This window comes from Saccostrea echinata, unplaced genomic scaffold, assembly GCF_033153115.1.
Source record: "Saccostrea echinata isolate AGI-Se365-2 ecotype Australia unplaced genomic scaffold, CSIRO_AGI_Sech_v1 ptg000032l, whole genome shotgun sequence".
Taxonomy (NCBI): Eukaryota; Metazoa; Mollusca; class Bivalvia; order Ostreida; family Ostreidae; genus Saccostrea; species Saccostrea echinata.
The window spans coordinates 2,172,931-2,193,644 of NW_026889781.1; the positions used below are offsets into that span (position 1 = coordinate 2,172,931).

The 20,714-nt window shown below is 31.9% G+C and overlaps 2 protein-coding genes across 2 annotated transcripts; one reads left to right on the forward strand and one right to left on the reverse strand.

The window, feature by feature from the left end:
* The first annotated feature begins 465 nt into the window (after positions 1-465).
* LOC133197942 (uncharacterized) lies at positions 466-4,426 on the forward strand. The gene has a single exon (XM_061334114.1). It carries the CDS (start codon positions 466-468, stop codon positions 3,313-3,315), a length of 2,850 nt encoding a protein of 949 aa, XP_061190098.1. The 3' UTR covers positions 3,316-4,426.
* A 10,525-nt stretch (positions 4,427-14,951) lies between these two features.
* Positions 14,952-16,573, reverse strand: LOC133197944 (uncharacterized). Its single transcript, XM_061334117.1, has 2 exons — positions 16,402-16,573; positions 14,952-15,490 (listed from the first exon to the last, which is right to left on the reverse strand). The coding sequence occupies exons 1-2, from the start codon at positions 16,553-16,555 to the stop codon at positions 14,961-14,963; spliced, it is 684 nt and encodes a 227-aa protein (XP_061190101.1). The 5' UTR covers positions 16,556-16,573; the 3' UTR covers positions 14,952-14,960.
* Between the last annotated feature and the right edge of the window lie 4,141 nt (positions 16,574-20,714).

Here is a 20,714-nt window from a genome sequence, read left to right on the forward strand (position 1 = left end):
CAAAATTTGTCCGTTGTCTGTCATCATTGTCGTCATTGCCGTTGTCGTAAACTTTTCACATTTTCATCTTCTCAAGAACCACTGGGCCAATTTCAACCAAACTTGCCACAATGTATTCTTGGGTAAAGGGAATTTAAGTTTGAGGTAATGTAGATTCAAATTTGTTCAAATCCCCCCCCCCCCCAAGGAGATATCAATAAAAATTTTCTTCTTAAGAACAGCAAAGCCATTATGTGTCATATTAATTCAAAAACATCCTTAGGCAGTGTAGATTCAAGTTAGTTCAAATCATACACCCCCCTCCCTCCCTCCCTCCCCCCCCCCCAACACTGAACTGATTTCGGCCTTTTCCAAGCCAAAGTGCTCAGGTGAGGGATGTGGCCCCTGGGCCTCTTGTGATATATGAATATTTAGTATTTAAATCAAATTAGTGAATGTACCCAATCCTTTGTTTGCAGTTCCGTGATGGATCATTATAAAAGAAAAAGAAAATATTGCACAAATTGCAAAGAGGAATTTTCTAACAGATATTTCAAAAGACATTTGTGTAAAGATAATAATGTAACAGATGTGGAGGAATCCAGAAATTATGAACCAATTCCTGAACCAATGGCTGAAGAAATGCCATCTACTTCCTCCAGAAAGGAAGACTATTCACAAGCTGTGGACCCTGAACCTACGTTTGAATCGGACAATGTTCCGGAGGATATATCTTCAGATAGTGAAGAAGGCACTGATATAGAGGATGAGGAGCTTGTTGAAATGTTTATGGGGGAGAGTGAAGGAGAATCTGAGATGCCTACAGAAACAGACAGAAACCGTGAATATGTACAAATTATTTTAAAATTACTGTTTAGGTGGCAAGCAGTTTTTTTCATTTCAGATATGGCCTTATCATTCATTATCATGCTGATCAAATCAATTTTTTATCTTGGCTCATTTTCTTCATCATTTATTGCTGCTCTTTACAAAAGTTTTCCATCAACATTGTATCAGGCAAATAGTTCAGTACATTTTAAAAAAGATAATTTCAAGAAATATGTTGTATGTCCAAAATGTTTTTCTCTGTATGATTTTTCCCAATGTTTACAAATTATTGAGGGTAAAAATGTGTCAAAAAAGTGTAACAATGTTGTCCAACCAAACCATAAATTAGCCAATTTCAGAAAGCCTTGTGGAGAAATTCTTCTTAAATCTGTAACAGTAAATGGAAAGATAACTTTTGTTGCTAAAAAAACATACTGTTATAAAAGTCTTAAAGAGAGTATCCACAGGCTTGTAAAAAAGAAAGGTTTTGAAAACTTGTGTGAAAAGTGGCGTCATCAAACTTACACTGATGATGTGTTGAGTGATGTTTATGATGGAAATGTTTGGAAAGAATTCAATGGTGAGAAGTTTAATTTTTTTACAGAACCAAATAATTTTGGACTTATGTTAAATGTTGATTGGTTTCAACCTTTTAAGTATTCAAATTACTCAGTAGGTGCTATATATTTGTCAGTTTTAAATTTGCCACGAGAAGAAAGATTCAAAAGAAACAACATTATTTTGGTAGGATTAATACCCGACTGTAAAACTGAACCCCCAACAAATACATTTTTACAACCTCTTGTAGATGAATTGCAGGAAGCATGGGTGGGGTACCATTTAGATAGTTATACATCTCCTTCAGATCCTGTTAGTTTTAGGCTGGCACTTCTGTGTGTGGGTTGTGATGTTCCAGCAAGCAGAAAGCTTTGTGGCTTTTTAGGTCACTCTGCTACTTTGGGATGTAACAAGTGCATGAAGCGTTTTGAAGGAGTTATTGGTCAGAAAAATTATGGGGGGTTTAATGTGAGGGAATGGGTTGAACGTGATAAAGATTCTCATATGAATATGGTGAAGGAAATTATGAAGTCAAAAACCAAAACAAAAAAAGAAGAGCTAGAAAAAAAGTATGGAGTCAGATATTCTGTACTCTTGGAGCTAGAGTACTTTGATCCTATTCGTATGACAATCATTGACCCAATGCATAACTTGTTTTTAGGAACAGCAAAACGTATGATGACCCTATGGAAAGATAAAAAAGTACTCTTGCCCGATCATTTTGAAAAAATACAAGAAAAGATTTCAGGTGTGTATTGTCCATCAGATATAGGAAAGTTGCCCAAAAAATTTGCATCTAGCTATGGTTCATTCAATGCTGATCAGTGGAAAAACTGGACGATAATGTTTTCAGTGTATGCACTTAAAGATCTCCTTCCTAATGATCATTTTGATTACTGGAGAAAATTTGTTCTTGCATGTAAATTTTTATGTTCAAGATCATTGACGAAAAACCATGTAAAAGTTGCACATTTATTGCTGATTTCTTTTTGTGAATCTGTTGAAAGAGCATTTGGTGATGAGGTCATTACACCAAATATACATTTACATGCTCATTTGGACAAATGCCTGTATGATTTTGGTCCTGTGTATGCATTCTGGTTATTCAGTTTTGAGAGAGAAAATGGAATTTTGGGTGCATTTCCTACAAATAACAGATTTGTTGAGCTGCAACTCATGCGAAAATTTTTGAAAACTGTGCATGTTGTTGATATTGATTGTAAAGAAAATATTGGCCAAGATTTTGGGCCTGAGTTTGAAAGAATTGTTTCTATGATTGATAGTAAAGATAGGGGCACACTTGCTGAGATGAATATGTGTCAAAATATCAGTTTGTCAAAAATGTCCTCTAGAAATGTTGAAGTGAGCATGTGTGATTGGACATTAGGTATGATAAATTCTGTTTTTTCTCATTCCACTTTGAAAAATTGTTTTTTGAATGAAAGAGATTTTTCATATTTGAAACATCTGTACCAAGTTTTATATCCAAATGTGTTAATTGAAAACATTGAAGTGTGTAATACTTTTCGTTCCACTGAAAGTATCAATGTATTTGGAAATATTATTGGGACCAAGCGAGGTCGAAGCAATCGATCCTCTATGATAATTGCACATTGGTATGGCAATAATGGACAGATATCTTCATTTGAGAACATGGACCTTAAACCTAGGCCTGGACAAGTTGAGAAAATAATTTTGCATAATATTCTTATTGAAGGAAAATCACATGTCCATTGCCTTGCAAGGGTTAAATGGTTTTGCAAAGTGAATGAAACAATGAAAAATTATTTTGGTAAACCAGTTGAAGTTTGGAAGGCCAATATGTATGAAATTGAAGGCCCTGCTAGTTTTATTCCCATTCAGAGAATAAAATCCAAATTTGTTTATGCTTTTGAGAACTTGCAAGGGATTAATACCATTGTTGTTATACCACGTGAAAGGTTTTTGTAATTAAAATTAAATATGCTATGCAAAAGAAGACTTTCTTGAATGTATGTGGCAAGCATATTCATTGGATATTTTGTTGTTTAGATTTATTAGTATTTCTGGCATAAATAAATGTCTTATTTCTGCCTAAAAAGGACATCTTTGTACATTTTTCTATGATTTTTTTTCCTCAATGCTGCTGGGTAGTTTTTTTAAATGGTTATGCATATATATATATTTTTGAGCACTTTTATTGTTGTTTATTTTGTAAAGATAAACAGAAGCCGGACACATAAGACTACATATTTACAAACACACATTGATCACTTCAGTCCATACACAACAAAAACTTGTGAAGTCGGGCACATACAGCACGTGTGAAGCCGGACACATAAGACTACATATTTACAAACACACATTGAACACTTCAGTCCATACACAACAAAAACTTGTGAAGTCGGGCACATACAGCACGTGTGAAGCGGACACATAAGACTACATATTTACAAACACACATTGATCACTTTAGTCCATACACAACAAAAACTTGTGAAGTCGGGCACATACAGCACGTGTGAAGCCGGACACATAAGACTACATATTTACAAACACACATTGAACACTTCAGTCCATACACAACAAAAACTTGTGAAGTCGGGCACATACAGCACGTGTGAAGCCGGACACATAAGACTACATATTTACAAACACACATTGAACACTTCAGTCCATACACAACAAAAACTTGTGAAGTCGGGCACATACAGCACGTGTGAAGCCGGACACATAAGACTACATATTTACAAACACACATTGATCACTTCAGTCCATACACAACAAAAACTTGTGAAGTCGGGCACATACAGCACGTGTGAAGCCGGACACATAAGACAACATATTTACAAACACACATTGAACACTTCAGTTTATGCACAACAAAAACTTGTGAAGTCGGGCACATACAGCACGTGTGAAGCCGGACACATAAGACAACATATTTACAAACACACATTGAACACTTCAGTTTATGCACAACTTTAAAATTTTTTGTTCAGTAAACACAATTCAGCAAGGGCCATGATAAAGTAGCAGAATATAATTTTTCAAATATATTAGTTTTTATATTTTGTAATTATTTATGTAGCAAAACTTTGTTATTATGCAAGAGTTTATACATATTTATTACCATTGCATTCATAATGTACAAGGTATTATTTGAATTTTTTAAATTAAAATTTTATTTTGTGAATAAACGTTTCAATCTTTTGAAGGTGTTTTAAAGTTTTGTCGATTGTAAAAAAAAATTGTATGGAGGGAACTTAATTTTTTTCTAATCTTATCTTTTTTCTAATCTTATCTTTACATTTGTTTGAAAATCATGGGTTATCCTTCATAAAAAGATTCATTCTAAAATCAAATTTGATTAAATGTCCTGATTTAAAAAAAAGAGGCGAAACAAGATGGACAAAAAAATTAAATATGGATAGCATGTATGCATTTCATTTTCATATTATGAAATCCAGCCTGGAAAGATAAATTGCAGGTCTGTCAAAACATGTCATCACATTTGTTCATCTTCAAAACAACTGCAGAAGTCAATTAACTTAAAGGTTTTTTAAAAAAACAAAAACAAAACAAGGTTACCTTTACCTAAACTTTACTTAAATTATAGGTTATCTTTCAGTAGTTTCATATATGATAATTTTTATATATATATACAGAAAAGTTTAAATACAAATTAAAGTTCAACTGTATATACTAAAAGCAAGAATGGTCACCTTTGAAACTTTTGTTAGAAGTAAAGGAGCATAAAGTTTATGTTTTATGCAAAGTAAAGAAAAAAAGGTGACCTTTCATCATTTGTTGTAAGTAAAGAAAATGCAAAGGCGATCTTTAAAGATTTAAATTAATGTAAAAGTACTTAAAGATAACCTTTACTTCTTTAATTAAATTAAAGTTTAGGTAAAGGTAACCTTGAATTTTTTAAAACCTTTAAGCTTATTTACTTCTGCAGTAAAGTTTTGTAAAGATAAAATTTCAAGCAGTGTTAGATGCAACCCAAATTAAAAAAAAATGTAATGAAACACTGATGTCCCCATATGACAGCTTATGGCGAAGGTTGAAGTTTCTCAAATGCAAGTCAAACTTCAAAAATCAAGGTCAATAGTTAAGATGTTGGAATCTAAAGGAAGGTCTTTTCACAAGGAATACATCTGTGAAATATGAAAGCTCAATGCTAGCTGTTCAAAAGATATGGCCAAGATTACGTTTTTTTTTTAAAAAGTGGGTCAAACTCTAAGGTCAAGCTCAAAAATTAAAAAAAAAACTATTTACACCTATTGAAAGATCTCGTCAAAATGAATACACATATGAAGTATGGAAGCTCTAGCACCAACTGTTCAAAAGTTATGGCCAAGGTTGAATTGTAGTAAACTTTTGTAAAAGTGGGTCAAACTCCAAGGTAAAAATCAAAAGGTTAAATTTGGTGGTACCATATGAAATGACTTGTCACAAGGAATACACCTGTGAAATATGAAAGCCATAGCCCCATCCACTCAAAAGTAATGGGTAAGGTTAAAGTCTTTGAGGACAAACAAACAGACAGACAGACATACAAACGGACAGACGAATGGATGGATAGGACAAAAGCTATATACCCCCAAATCTTCGATTACAGGGGCATAAAAACACATATAAAAATGAAAACATTTCAAACATAAAGAAGTTAAACTAGGCGCAATCCAGTTTGGAATTAAAAAAAAAAATGTTATTTTTGGATCTTTATTTGTATGCATTATGTTAAAAAAAAAATAGAGTAAAATATTGTTAACTTGCCTTTATTGTAATGAATATGGGCAATGTCAAATTGTGGCCCGTTTTGTTTTGTTTTTGTTTTTGTTTTTGTTTGTTTGTTTGTTTGTTTTTTTCCCCCGACGGACCAGGGTTACAACAATATACCAGAGCTTTCTGTAGAAAGTTTGGGTATAAAAAGGCATGGGACTTTTATCTAATTAGATAGCTTATAAGTCGCATTAGTGTTACATTATATCATCAAATGATTGTTATACTGTATATTTCTAACAATTATATGCATATTACTTAATGAAATAATTTTCTGTCCATTCTTAATGTTGTTTAACACACAGCGATGTTTTAAGTGGAAAATGGAGTTGGATGGGATAAAAAAGGCGACAAAATCACGAAATTTAGTAATGGTATGTAATATGTAGAAACCTAAAATATTTCTTTCTTTTTTTCAAATCATTCTAATGCATGTATATTAATCTGTACTTAGAAGTTGACCATGCCTCAAAAAGTTTTTTTTTTTAAAAATTCATTAAACTATTTATCTATTTAAACAAGAAAATAAAGAAAATGCCATAATGGTGAGAAAGCTATCAACACTCACAGTCCAAACCTATACTTGGTATGAGCGAAACATTTTTGCGAAATTTTACGTCATTTTACTCTGACGTTATTGTATTCAATTATGAAAAGGTTGCGTTTTTAAGAATTCATGTCAGCTCTAAAATATCGCAATTTTACAACCCTCAAACCCTGAAATTATATATGTACGACTTGACAATACTCACTTCCGCTTTTAATCTGGTTAATTCGGGTCGCTTCGATAGACTCGCTCCGGTAAGTTCTACTTTGTATTTGCGTATAGTCATACTCTTGTGTGTATCTCGAGACAGTCTGTTTGAATTAAAGTGTCATCTCTGACCCTGGGTAACTGAAATAATTTGATGAACGTCGCGGTTTCATTACCAGAATTCCACACGTGCCTGTTTACAATATGGTATTTATTCTTAAGGTGCACGTAATTCTTGAAAGCTACATGTAAAATGGCATTTCACAAGTTTCAGTGACCTCTCAGTACCGTCATACATGTTATCATTTTTCATTGCGAAAGAATATTGCTTCCTTGGGAATGCTCCGATTTGATGCATATTGCATGCAACTGTGAGGTATACTCAGGTAAGTAAATTACTGAAACTTATAGCATACGTGATATGTTTCTGCTATGAATAAGGGAAACTGCAAAGTCACGTATGCATGTTATCCCCCCCCCCCCCCCAAGATGCAATGCACCTTAACTTTTGTTAAAAATAGACCCCACCCCAAGATGATATAAACCTTCAGTTGACTATTGTTAAAAATGTAAGATTATTGTATCTTCTTTAACGTCCCTCTTGAGAACTTTTCTTTCGTACGAAGACATTGCCATTTCCGGTGAAGTTCCTGCCGCAGAGGGTTGCTCGCTTAGCGGTGCTCTTGTTTCCTTTGTTCTGAAAAGTTAATACAAAACTGGTATCAGATGGTAAGAATTGATTTTGTGAGGTAGCACACATCCATAGAGAAGTTCATTGTTTACAGAATGGACAGTCACAGGTAAGCTAGGGGTACACAGTAATTTTTTGGATAACAATTGCGTTTCCAGATGCAAATCACAAAAAGTCTATGTCTAAGGAATGGACAGTTAAATCATATTTAATGTATTTGTTTCCTTTTTGAAACATTTCAAACTTTACCTGTAACTCTCAATTCTGTTTGTTTCAATTGTCCATTTTTATTAAAGAAAAAGTGTCCATTCTTATTTTTCCAAAGAGAATAAACAGGTAGCTTAATGGACTGTTAAAGGGAGTTAGCTAAACATTAAGCTTTATAATGGACAACAAAACAAATGGTTTACGTCATAATCATGTTTTAAGTGAATAGAAAACAAAGGGTGGACCTAGATGATTATACATCAACACTTGCATACATAGTTTCAGGTGTACCTCAAGGAACTGTTTTTAGACCTTTTTGTTTCTTTTATATATTTGTTTTATTGGGATTTGTTGTAAACGTTTAAATATTTTAAGAATGTTAAAAAATTCTCTTTGTCGAGATTTTTTAAATAATAAATATTGACATATTTTATTTACATTAACGCTGCAACCGGAAATAAATTATCATATGATTGAATAATGCCTACAGACCCTGAAACGTGCTACTACCCCAAAAAAGCGTGTGACTTTCGTGCGCTTTTCGTTTCGTGCAAGCCGTGTAGCGTTTCGTGTAAACCATGCAGCGTTTCGTGCAAACCGTGTAGCGTTTCGTGTAAACCGTGCAGCGTTTCGTGTAAGCTCCAAAGCGTTTCGTGCAAACCGTGTAGCGAGCGTGCGAGAAGCGTGTGAGAAACGTGCCACTTTCGTGTAAGAACCGTGTGAGAAACGTGCAACTTTCGTGCAGTAATCGTGTGAGAAAAGTGTAGGATTCATTTGGAAGTCTTATTTTAAAGATGGCTATTGATGGATCAACATGTCATTCTGTGTTGTTTGTAACTAATATTATTCGGATATATCTTACCGGTGGTATTTTAAGAGTGAAAAAATACGGAAACAACAAAATAAAATTACTCGGTAATGTATTACATATTTGTTTGATTTTCTTTCTTTTTTTATTTCAATAAAGACGGACAGAAAATGTGTTAAAAGTGATTAATTATATGCAAATAAATTTTAAGGTATTTGATTCAATACATTTTTTAAAGGGAGAAATACTGAACATTTTTTAAAAGAAATTCATTAGAAATTCGTCTTGTCCTTTTCATTCATTTATTTGAATCTCTTCACCATTTTACAATTACGGGATGTGGGATTACGAGAACATATCGGTGATTAAAACAAAATAATAGATAAATATGGCAGGCGTGAGAAATAAAACACAAAATTTAGTGGGTTGCTATAAATGTGAAGTATTGGAATTCTAGGCCGGGGAGCACAGTTAATTGATTTTCTTTATAAACGAACATAATTTTCTTATATTACAATATTGTGATACAAATTATTTTGGAACGATAAGTTCATTTATAGTTTTTTTTATGCATAAAATTGGTTGATTAATAATAGTCATATGAATGAATTATAATTCACATGCATCGACAAATACAGGGTTAAATATTTCCGGGAGGGGGGGGGGTGATCAAATGAAAATACTAACTGAGTTTTTGTTGTAAACAAGTCTTTTATTGATGATTTTCTTTTTTACAATAATCTACTACTTTTTTCGGGGTGCGCCCGATGCACCCCTTAAAAAATATTGTAATCTTCTTTACACTTTCAACACTTTTCTTACGACTGTGATCAAGGTCATTTACAACAGCGATCACGGTTTCCGCGTGCCGGGACTGAAAACTTGTTCTGCAAGCATCTCTTGTCAATCATATATAAGATGACAACCGACAATAACGATTGATTTTTAATTTGTGAAATTAAACGGTTTTATTAGTATTTAATGGGTATAAATAAATACCCGTGGATTTTATTTCTTAAATTTATCCGATTGTCTGTAAACAGTGAGTTAATTTGCCAGTGCATTGGTAAATAAAATAAATCCTGAATAATCATACATGTATATTAGTTGTTTTATTAATTACGCAGTTCTAGAGAATATTTATTTTTAGTTTTTAGGACATTGGACATGTATACATATATATTGAATGTATTGTTAAGAGCCGTGATTATTGATTACATAAATTATTGATTTTTTTTATTTATTTATTTATTTATTTATTTTTTGTCTAGACGCGGTTTGAAATGAAGGATTTTAAAAGGTGGTGGGTATAATATTGTTTTTATTTGATAAACCAATGCCTCAAAAGAGAACTAAATAATTACAATACTTAGCCCCCGGCTTCTCTACCATATAAAATTTTAATGATTAAATAAGTTTAACTCTGTAATGAAACGATATATTTACCATTTTGAATGAATTACATGTATCGGGTCCTGCTGGAGATATGGATATCCTTTTTTTTTCATAGAAGGGGCACTTGTTTCTTTAATATTTTTCCCCCGATGGTATACTTTTTGAAACAAGTGCCCGTTATATTTAGTCATGTACAGATTTGAAGATACAACAGTAAGATCTCGGTAATCTACCTCCCCCCCCCCCCCTTTTCCTGCACAATGTTCCTGTTAGATGCAGTTTACATATTACCTTTGCAAATTATAAACAGAACCTAATTTTATCAAATGATTTTTTTTTAATAAATCAAAAAATGTATAATCCAATCAATAATTAAAAAAGGTGAAAAGAAAATCAATCCGTTTACAGAAATCATACGCAATTGAAACATTTTTTTCTTCAAATCAATAACCGAGTCTATTTGTTAGTAATAAAACGACTATTTAATATCAAATTATAATTGGAAAAACAGTAAATGCTGTGAAAGATTATGAATTACAAATATGATATTTTTTTTCAGTGCGTAATTCAGAGTCTAGTGAAAAAAGGTTTGTACACAGACGATAAGTATTTCACCGGGCGGGTCACATACTCACTGACAACTATGTATTAATTACAACTGAACATCGAATATTTTATCTGTTAATATAGTACTGGTGTAGCGAGTTTTAATCTTAACTTAATCTGAGTGATCAATTCTAAACTAATCTTTGATTAATCCGTAATAATTGAAATAAAGTCCGAGAGATTCCGAAATAGAAAATGGAGATCGAGGCCAAACTGTGCGAGAATCGTGTACAAAGCGTGTGGGAAACGTGTACAAAGCGTTTCGTGCAGGCTTTCGTGTAAACCGTGCAGCCTTTCGTGCAAAGCGTTTCGTGTAAACCGTGTAGCGTTTCGTGCAAACCGTGTAGCGTTTCGTGTAAACCGTGCAGCGTTTCTTGCAAACCGTGTAGCGAGCGTGTACCGTTCGTGCAGCATGCGTGTGGGGAAGTAGCACGTCTCAGGGTCTGTAGCTCCTTGATTGGCTGAAACCCATCGGTGAAGAAATAATGTAACATTATGTTCAACTGTACATGACCTTCAAGGTGAACAAAAGAATTTATTGTTTCTACATAGGACTAAAAAATATCGGGAAATTCCATTGTTACACAAGTGGTTTAGAAAAGTTATTTCACTTGCACCCTACTTACAATCAGGTGATCCGGCATGTAGAATTAGGGTGTAGATGGGGGTGCAGTCTTTGAATGAACATTATCATTTAAAGGAGGCCTCTCTCCGTTTATTGACCATATCATCTTAACATCCCTTCCCTCCAAAATAAATACAATTTGTAGTTTGGAGAATTTTTTTTAGAGGAAGGGGGAGGACAGCAGGTCAAAGATTTTTTTAGGTAAGTTTCAAGTTTTTTTTTTCTTATAATGCACTCCTTTTTTCAAAGTCACACAAATGCATCTGTGTTCGACTTTATTTTTTCTTCTTCATTGCACCTAATATAGATTAATTTCCAAATAAATACAACTGGTAAAACCATGCTCCTCTAATTGCGTTTGAATGGGACTCCGGGAATTGTGAACAAGTCAGAAACGTTTAAGCATGGATTGCTAGACTAATCTATTTCATATCTGATCATTGAATCATATAACAAAACAGATATTGCTGGTTTCTTTTTCAATCAATGCGATGATTTAGACACCTTCGAAGTAAAAATATTCACTTCGCCCTTCGAGCTCAGTGAATATTGTACTTCTCAGTAGTCTAAATAATCGTTCTAACCCCAAAAACAAAAATAATTGTATAATGTTTACCGATCCATCGATAGATAATTTTTTCTGTAATCACTATATTAATTTTTTTTTTTTACCTTTTATTGTATCTCAGTAAGGCATTACAAATATACTTAACTAAAAAACAGACCATAGCCTATATGTACTGATCACTCAGATGTAACATTAAAAATGTTGACTATTGGGAAAAAGATTGGTTACTTAGTTTGAATGTATGATCACTTTACATTCCGCTGTGCATGTATTCAAAGCATTGAACTGAAGACAGATAGTGACAATAAAAACGTAGTTATAGTCGAGATTTAGAAGCAAAGGTGAAGTATTAATATGTTGAGATTTAAATGCTAGGACAGGAAGGCTTCAAGATTATATGAAACATGATACAATAATCGACACCTTTTTTGATTGCCCTTCACCTAAGAACATATTTGAAAGAGGAATATCGTGTAAACGTTACCAACTTGATACAAAATCAAACGTACATGGACAATTGTTAAATACCATGTGCAAACATATGGATTAGTTATACATAATGAAAGATTTCTTGGAGATTCTCGTGGATATTTAACTTTTCATAATGTTAATGGTTTCCGTACAGTTGATTATATGTTGGCTTCTAGTCATTTATATCAAAGAATACAACACTTTAAGATATTGCCTCTATCAGAAAGTTTTGATCATTGCTTTAATAACACTAGAATACTGATGAATACAGACTTGTTTTGTAAAGAAAAATATAAGTTGAACACTATGAAAGGGAAATTCTATGAAACACAATACATAAATTATCTTTCCGGGAAAGAAATATCGAAAGAGAAATCAATGTTTAAGAAATTTTTTGATGTTGCGAATAAAGAACGTATAGGGGATACAAATCAGATAAATGAAAAGATGATTTATAGTATTATTACTGCCGCTAACAAACGTGTACCTTTTAAAAACTACAAAATTAAGAAAAACTTCAAAAAGAAAAATAAACAAAAATCAATGTGGATTAATTATGACTGTTTATTACTAAGAAAATAAGTGAGAAATCCAGGCATAAAAGTTTCACTATATCCTAACAATACTGAATTGCAGCATGCTTTTTCAAACATTAGGAAAAATTACAACAGACTGAGAAAACATCTTAAAATGGAAATATTGCAATACAATTGCTGAAGAAATAAATTCAATAACAGCAAACAAATCTCAAAGTTTCTGAAATAAAATCAAAGAAAATAAAATTAAAATGATAGAGGCAGAATCCACATTAAGATTTTGTTGATCATTATAAACCCTGCTAAATAAAGAATATTCACCTGAAGAAAAAAAAGGTACAAATATGAGAATTTTAATCTAGAACCCCGACCATTCTATCTGATTATGAATTCACCCAAGATGAGGTTAAAGAAGTAAACTGAAATTAAAAAAAAATGATAAAAGTCCAGGTCCAGATCTGATTTTGAATGAATTTGTAAAAGCAGGTAGTGATGTGTTTGTGTCTGTTCTCACAAAATTGTTCAATATTATTCTTAAAAATGGGACCATGCCCAAGAATTGGAACCTTTCACTTATTACATAACTTTACAAAAATAGTAATCCAAATGATACAAACAATTACAGAGGTCTTGGTGTTACAATTTAAGAAGAGTTGATTGAAAATCCAAATCTGAATTGTACATTTTAATTGGATCAAGTCCTAAATACCATACATATTGATGTCTCGGTTTAGATTAAGAAAAAATACATACATGTACTGGTAAAATAAATATTGTATAAAATCGTGTTATGGGTAACACTGTGTGACTGGATAGAAATGTTCTTATTAATCTTTTGTTACGTGTACCCCAGTGCCCCAGTGCTAATAATAACAAAAAAGACCTTAGAGCGAAGAATGTTAAAGATTCATAAACAATTCATAAAATTCATTAAAAAAAAACAAAAACAAAATGACAATATTAACTTTTTCTTCGTGCCAAAATTTACTGAAGGATTTTTAAATGGTTTTATCAGATTTTTTTTTTCTTCTTGCATTTTCAGCATTGCTTAATCTGAAATAAAGATTATACCATATATGGAGTTTGTTTTCAATTCATAAAATCCAAGATTCCGATTTCAGACACGCACTTCCTTACTCCTATGCATTTAAGGAGACTGCTCCAACTTTCAATTATTCAAAGTCTAATTTGAATGCTTTTGTGTTTTGCTGATAACGACGACTGTGTATAATTATGTTCCCTTATTTATTTCATTTTGTTGGTCATCTTCATCTTTGAATCAAATTGTATATTGGATGCATTATGTCATAATAAAACAAATGGTCAACTGGATAATTTATACAATGCCCACATAGTAAACAATAAAAAAGAATATTTCTTTCCCGGTGGTGTTCATTTCAGTTTTTAAATGCACTGAAAAAAAATGTCGAGAACTGTTTTTGAAAGCAAAATATGATATATAAACTTTTATAAAACCTAGAACTAGACACGCTTTTATTCTAGCGACATGTTTATTTAAAAAAAAATAGCAAATCAACAATTCATCGTCTCTTTTCTTATTTGCTGTATGAATTCTCAATATGACAGTATTATGTATACAAATTCATTGAAGCCTACCGCACTGCGAATTCATGTATTTATTCATGTATTTTTAGGATGTTCATGTTTATTTAGATTTAATTAATTATTCCAGTATTTGTTTGTTGCCTTTTAAACTCTAAATCCATGGGAATATTAGAGCTAAGAATTTTTTTTTTTGGTAATATACGCTTGAATCCTGAGAGAGAGAGAGAGAGAGAGAGAGAGAGAGAGAGAGAGCACTAAAAGTAAACACACTTAGCCATTAAAGCCTTTGGAAGATATGACTATTTATGTGCAATTAACACTACATACAACAACTAAAAACCGTTATGTAAACAACTATAAATATGCAAACAATATACCTGAAAAAAAAAACGAATCATAATATTATTTTATTATTTTTTCAACAATCAATTACTCGATGCAGTATAATAAAACACAACTCAATAATTACATGATTGGTCATTTATATCCGTAAACTTGACTTAAAAAAAAAATGTTTTTTTTTTTTTTAATGAATCAAACGAGAGGAAGAGATAGTCAAAAGCTTAACGAGTGATTTTTTTTTAATTGATAGCTGATGAAGCTAAATGATTGAGAAAAACCATCGTTTCATGTTTGTAATGCATATCTGAGAACAATGTCCAAGGGGATTGAACATGTAATTGAGATAAAGGAGTTCAACATTGTCAGTGGCCATTTTTTCTTCGTAGAAAGTAACATATAAAGGATCCTCGGATTCATACATAGAACATCTTGATTTAAAATACTTCCTATATTCCGCATTTAAAGAGTAGCAATAAATGTTGGAATCAAGTCGAATAATCTTTCCAGATTTATTCAACCCAATTGTAAATTTATCATCGACGCCGTTGTTATAGTTTTGAATAGCGGAAGTGTACGTAGTGGTTTGACTTTCGGATGATCTGTTTATTCCAACAGAGCAGTTTGTTCCAGTAAAGTCGGTCTGTACAGAGTCGTCTACCAACCCTCTCAAATAAATGTGCAAAAATTCTGATGCAGATTTGGAGCTTAGCGTTAGTCTTGCCAAATATCTCCGCATATCATAATTTAAAACCAATTCAAAGTCTGTTGAACTTCCCCCAGAGTTTAATACTGAAAATAGAATGTTATATTGGATTAAACTAAAATTATGATAAAAGGATGCAATTGTTCAAACAAAATACATATCCTGCAAATCGCAAAGTCTCCTCCGCTATATATTAAGTTATACTAATCATCATGTCCTGGCGGAAATTGTTTTCGACTATGTTCAAAGTAAGAGGTCGTAAATTATGTCATGAAATAAAAAAAATATAAAATAGATGCTCTTGAAATTTTAAACATAGGAAATTGAGAAACTCACAATCACTTTTATTATATTTTTATATAAATCTGTGATATCTGTCATGTATTGTAGTGCTCCATAAAAACAAGAAAATATCATGAATTTTCACAATTTGAGATGCCCACTCTGGAAACCAGACGGTAGAATTTAGTTTTTCTTGCATAAAATGTACAATATAGTGTTACTCATCAAATACTATAATTTGAGCAAAAAGTCTATTGAAGCATTTGTATAATTTGCTCCAAAGTGCGAAAAAAAATAGTATTTTCCTATATAATCCTATAGTAAATGTAACTCTATTTTGAGATGGTCCCTTAAAAGTACCCAGATGGTAGATTTTCACTAAACTTGGCATGTATACTGAAGTCAATGTAAGGTACATATGGTATAAAATTAAAGAGTTTCTCTAAAGTAGTTTTCACACAATAAAACCCCAGTCGGCTACCTTAAAAATCCAAGTTAATTAGATAGCGATCACTTGACCCTGTGACGTCAAAGGCGACAATGGCAGATCAGCTCTTCACGTTAGTCTTACTAAACATACGCGATACAACTTGAATTTACATTATGGGCAACCAAATCCCTAATTTTGTCTATATGAAATTGAATATTCAACCTTATATGCTTGTACACGTCTATCCAGTAAAATGATAAACTAAACATTATACAAACAATTTACCTTTGTCAAATTTAACAATCGTTCCGTCATCAATTTCTGCAGTTGTGTCATCGGGGCACTTGAATCCTCCATACACTGTAACTCTGCTATCCTTCATCGATTTCGATACATTCAGATATAAGGGCTTTATACTTGGCGTTTCAAGAATCCGCATTGTTTTGGAAGTCCGTCATAGAAATAAACTTAAGCTAATTGTGGGTTTGTTTCTACCACAGTCACGTGTTATATCTTGCAAGAAATGGCGTATTTTTTTCTCAAGATTTTCGTGTCAGAATTGATTTGAAAGAAGGATCTCTAGAAAAAAGAGAAAAAAGATAATCTACATGTACATCATTTTTTATGACGATAACAATTATTTGAGAACTAATGCGAGATCGAGTGCTTCCAAAAATTTCCTTCTCGTAAACTTTTTTTTAAATTAAATGTAATATACAATTATAACAAGGCATCATAAAAGAATTCTCCTATTTTAAAAAAAAGGGGGAAAAAACCCCTTTTTTCAGGGAAAAAATGATGTTGCCAAAATAAAATGTTCTACAATAGAAACATGCTTCATGAAAAATGTATCTAAAAGCTACTTGTCTAAGACTTTTAGAATTATAGATGTTACATTATAATTCTTTTTTCGATTTCGTTGGGGGATAGAGTTTTGAACAGTCCCTTTCATAAAATTTCCTAGATCCGCCAATGTAGAATGGAAGACCTAATCACAGACCGCTTTTCATTATACAATAATAGATGATTTTATCATTGACATTTATTTAGACGTATTTCATATTTTATATTATTTGCGAAAAGTATTAAAATAATATGCGGTTAATATTTTTAGCAAGTTATTCTTGCAGAATATAAGACCATTAAACGTCTGAAATCCAAATTACTAAAAAAACCTAGTCATTAATTTCAGCAGATGAACCATGCTAATAAATCTTTCAAACAAATCCAATGATTGCATATGCTAAACATTAAAGTATTGATGTTTTGCTTGCAAAAGCCATCTTGCCACAATAAAAATTACGGTTGGATCCCTGACGAAGGCGAAACCGTGATTTATTTTTTTTATACACCAATACGATATCAAACTGCTGAAACACAAAACTGTTATAGCAATGCAGTCAAATTAAATTACTCATTCAAAAACGATGTCAATTTTAAAACGAAATAAGAAAAATCACAGCACTGTATTGGGTCCTCTATTTTTAGAATTGCCTGGCTGATGGGTGTACTAGAAAATATTTCAAATGAAGTCAATTTGTACAAAATTTTAACATTTGGTGACGCGGACTACTGGAAAAGCCCAGGAAGAGATGCAATTACTTTATAGAGTACCACACTGGAATATTACAAACTAGGTGTTTGTTAGGTACAGCGATCTCTTAATGTCATATAACTTTCAATTTAATTTCAAAATGACAGAAAACGAAAGATGGCGTAAAGCACAGTAAGGCCATTGACAACGTGAAGCTCACTCGAGATTTCTTAATTGAACCCCACCCCATCGAGAGCAGCATTATCTCTCTGTCAATACATAAGGGACTCAACAACATCAAAGATTTGTTCGTACAATGTAATATACCAAGTTTTAAATAAGCTACAGTGCTAGCTCACCTATCTATTAAAACTTAAACTTTGCACATATAAGAATAAAAATATGATACTTACGCAATCACAACTTCCAAGCATTATCCACATGACACCAGTTGCAAAACATATCATTTTAATGGATATGTTACAATTCATAACTTGGACCTCGCAATATGAAGAAAAGCTGGGTCTTTGAAAGTTTATTAACATTACACAACCGACAACTCTTTATATTATATAAATATGTCCTAATGTGAGCGATTAGCATTGCTTTAGCTTAATGTGAATTTCGCAAACACTCATCCAAATAATTTTGTTTAAAGTCTATTTTGTAATCACTCAACAAAAAAGGATAGATGTGCCTTAATACAAATAAGTGTAATGTACAAAATTATCCTCCCCAAAAAGTCATGTGCCTCAATCGGAGAATGATTCAAAATTAAAGCTTTTTTCTCGTAGGTTTCAAAATGTCAAAGTTTCATCTATCCTTTAATGTATGACTTGTTTGTAATTTGTTCACAAATTAAAAGAAGAAAAATCTCAACACTGTTAAATTTAGATCGATAAGCTTTTAGTTAATAGGAGTTTTATATTACAGGTCTAATTCGTTCGGATTATACAGTACATTATTTTCTACATTACAGAACATTTTCCTTGAAAGTGAAAGTTAATTAGAAAAATTTCAAAGAATGATCATAAATAAAAGCATCTATGTTGAGGAAAAACGCCTAAAAATGTGTACCATTACACAATGTAGTTTATTGCCAAAACAATTATTGTTTATTATTTTGACCATTTATTACAAATGCTTAAGTTATTTGAAAGTATAATACATTATTTTTTTATTATTGTTAATTTTTTTTTCTAAAAGATGAAAAAAAAAAATCATGATCATATTTACATTGAATGCATAAATTTTCATGTTATTTACATTCTTTAAAATTGGTCTGTAAAGCTCACAAAGCAATAGAACTGTAAGTATAGTGGTTATTTTATTATTTTGAATTCTAAATCAAGACACGCATAGACTATGAGGCTGTAAAAGGAGGATGGATGGGATCTGTCATGAAAACATTATACACAATATGTCATAGAGCTGCTTCGAACGTTTGCTGTTATTTTAATTTTGTTAATATATATTTGTTAGAATGTTAATGGGCTAAACTAATGAATCCTTTGACATATTCCAAATGATATTTCACCATAAATGAGTTAAGAAATGATCATAGCCTTTCCAATATTACCCAATCTTAATATTTCATTGACGTATTTTTCTATAAACTAAATTGAAGAAAACACATAATAAAGATATAGTAAGAAATAAAAAAGATAAAATATATTAAGAAAGGAAAATGAAAAAAAAAAGAATACAAATAGTGTAACGTAGATATTTTCAGCTGATTGATACATGATGATTTTAACTTAATAAAGTCTTTGCTGTTTTGTTAAAATTTGAAAATTCATTCTCAGGTTTAAACATTTTGTGGGAAAATATTACGTTGAGTTGTGGAGTGTTTCGATATTTTACTTGAAAGAGACACTGATGCACCATTAACAACTAAACTTGATGAAAAAAAAAAAAACCAAAAAAAAAAACAAAACAAAACAAAAAACAAAAACAAAAAAAGAAAAAAAAAAAAGAAAAAAAAAAAGAAAAAAGAAAAAGCATATAGTAAGAAATAAGGCAGGCTACTGTGAAAGACGTTAAAGTGTTGTTAACCACGATAAAGACGTTGTGTACTGTGTGAACCACTCTTACACAGGAAAATTTGATTAAATGAACTTTAAGATAACATTATCTGAAAACAATTTATTCAGTCCCATGACATTAAATACGTTAAGTATAGATATTTGTATGCCCCCAGACAGCCTGAACAGTGCTGTAAGTTTTCATAATATTAGTCATTACTTAAAGAGAGAGAAGATGATGCATAACGTGTATTATTACTTTAGAAATTTTCATTAAATCTGTACTATGCTAAATGATTGAGAAAAACCATTCTTTCAAATCTGCAATACATTGGTAAGAACAAGGTCCCACAGGACTGAACATGTAATTGAGATAAAGTAGTTGAACATTGTCGGCAGCCATTTTGTTTTCGTAAAATGTTACGTATGAGAGGTGAAATGGTCCAGAAAGTGTACAGTTAGATGTGAAGTACTTCTTATATTCGTCATTCCCAGAAAAGCAGTACATGTCTGAATGAAGTTGAACAATCTCACCAGATTTATTAAAGCCAAATTTAAAGTAATCATCAATACGGTGATTACAGTTTTGAATAACTGGAGTGTAAGTCGTAGAATGATTCTCAGAGGACTTATTAATCCCAACTAAACAATTTCCTCCAGTAAACTTGGATTGTACAGGTTCGTCCGCAATCCAGTTGAAATAAATCTTCATAGATTCTAATGCAGATTTTGAAGTCAGCGTAATTCTTGGCCAGTATCTTCGTGAGTCATGACTCAAAACAAATTCATACTCGGATGATTCTTCCCTTGAGTCGAGAACTGAAAAATAATGACACATGTAACTAATTGATCAAAGAAGGTGATGAAAACTACATGTACTTTAATAGTTCACATAAAATGTATTTCAGTTTGCCTATTGTGCTCCCTTAAAAAGTATAATATGTAAGAGCTTTCTTATTACCACGGAGCGGTGTTTTTGTTCACATTTAATGTTTCAAATACTAGTACTAGTAACAAAGCCACTCCTAAATTTGAGCAGG

Coding starts and splice junctions, on each gene's coding strand:
- LOC133197942 (XM_061334114.1), top strand. CDS start 466: ATGGATCATTATAAAAGAAAAAGAAAATATTGCACAAATTGCAAAGAG.
- LOC133197944 (XM_061334117.1), bottom strand. CDS start 16,555: ATGCGGATTCTTGAAACGCCAAGTATAAAGCCCTTATATCTGAATGTA. Junction 15,491..16,401: donor GATTGTTAAATTTGACAAAG/GTAAATTGTTTG, acceptor TTCTATTTTCAG/TATTAAACTCTGGGGGAAGT.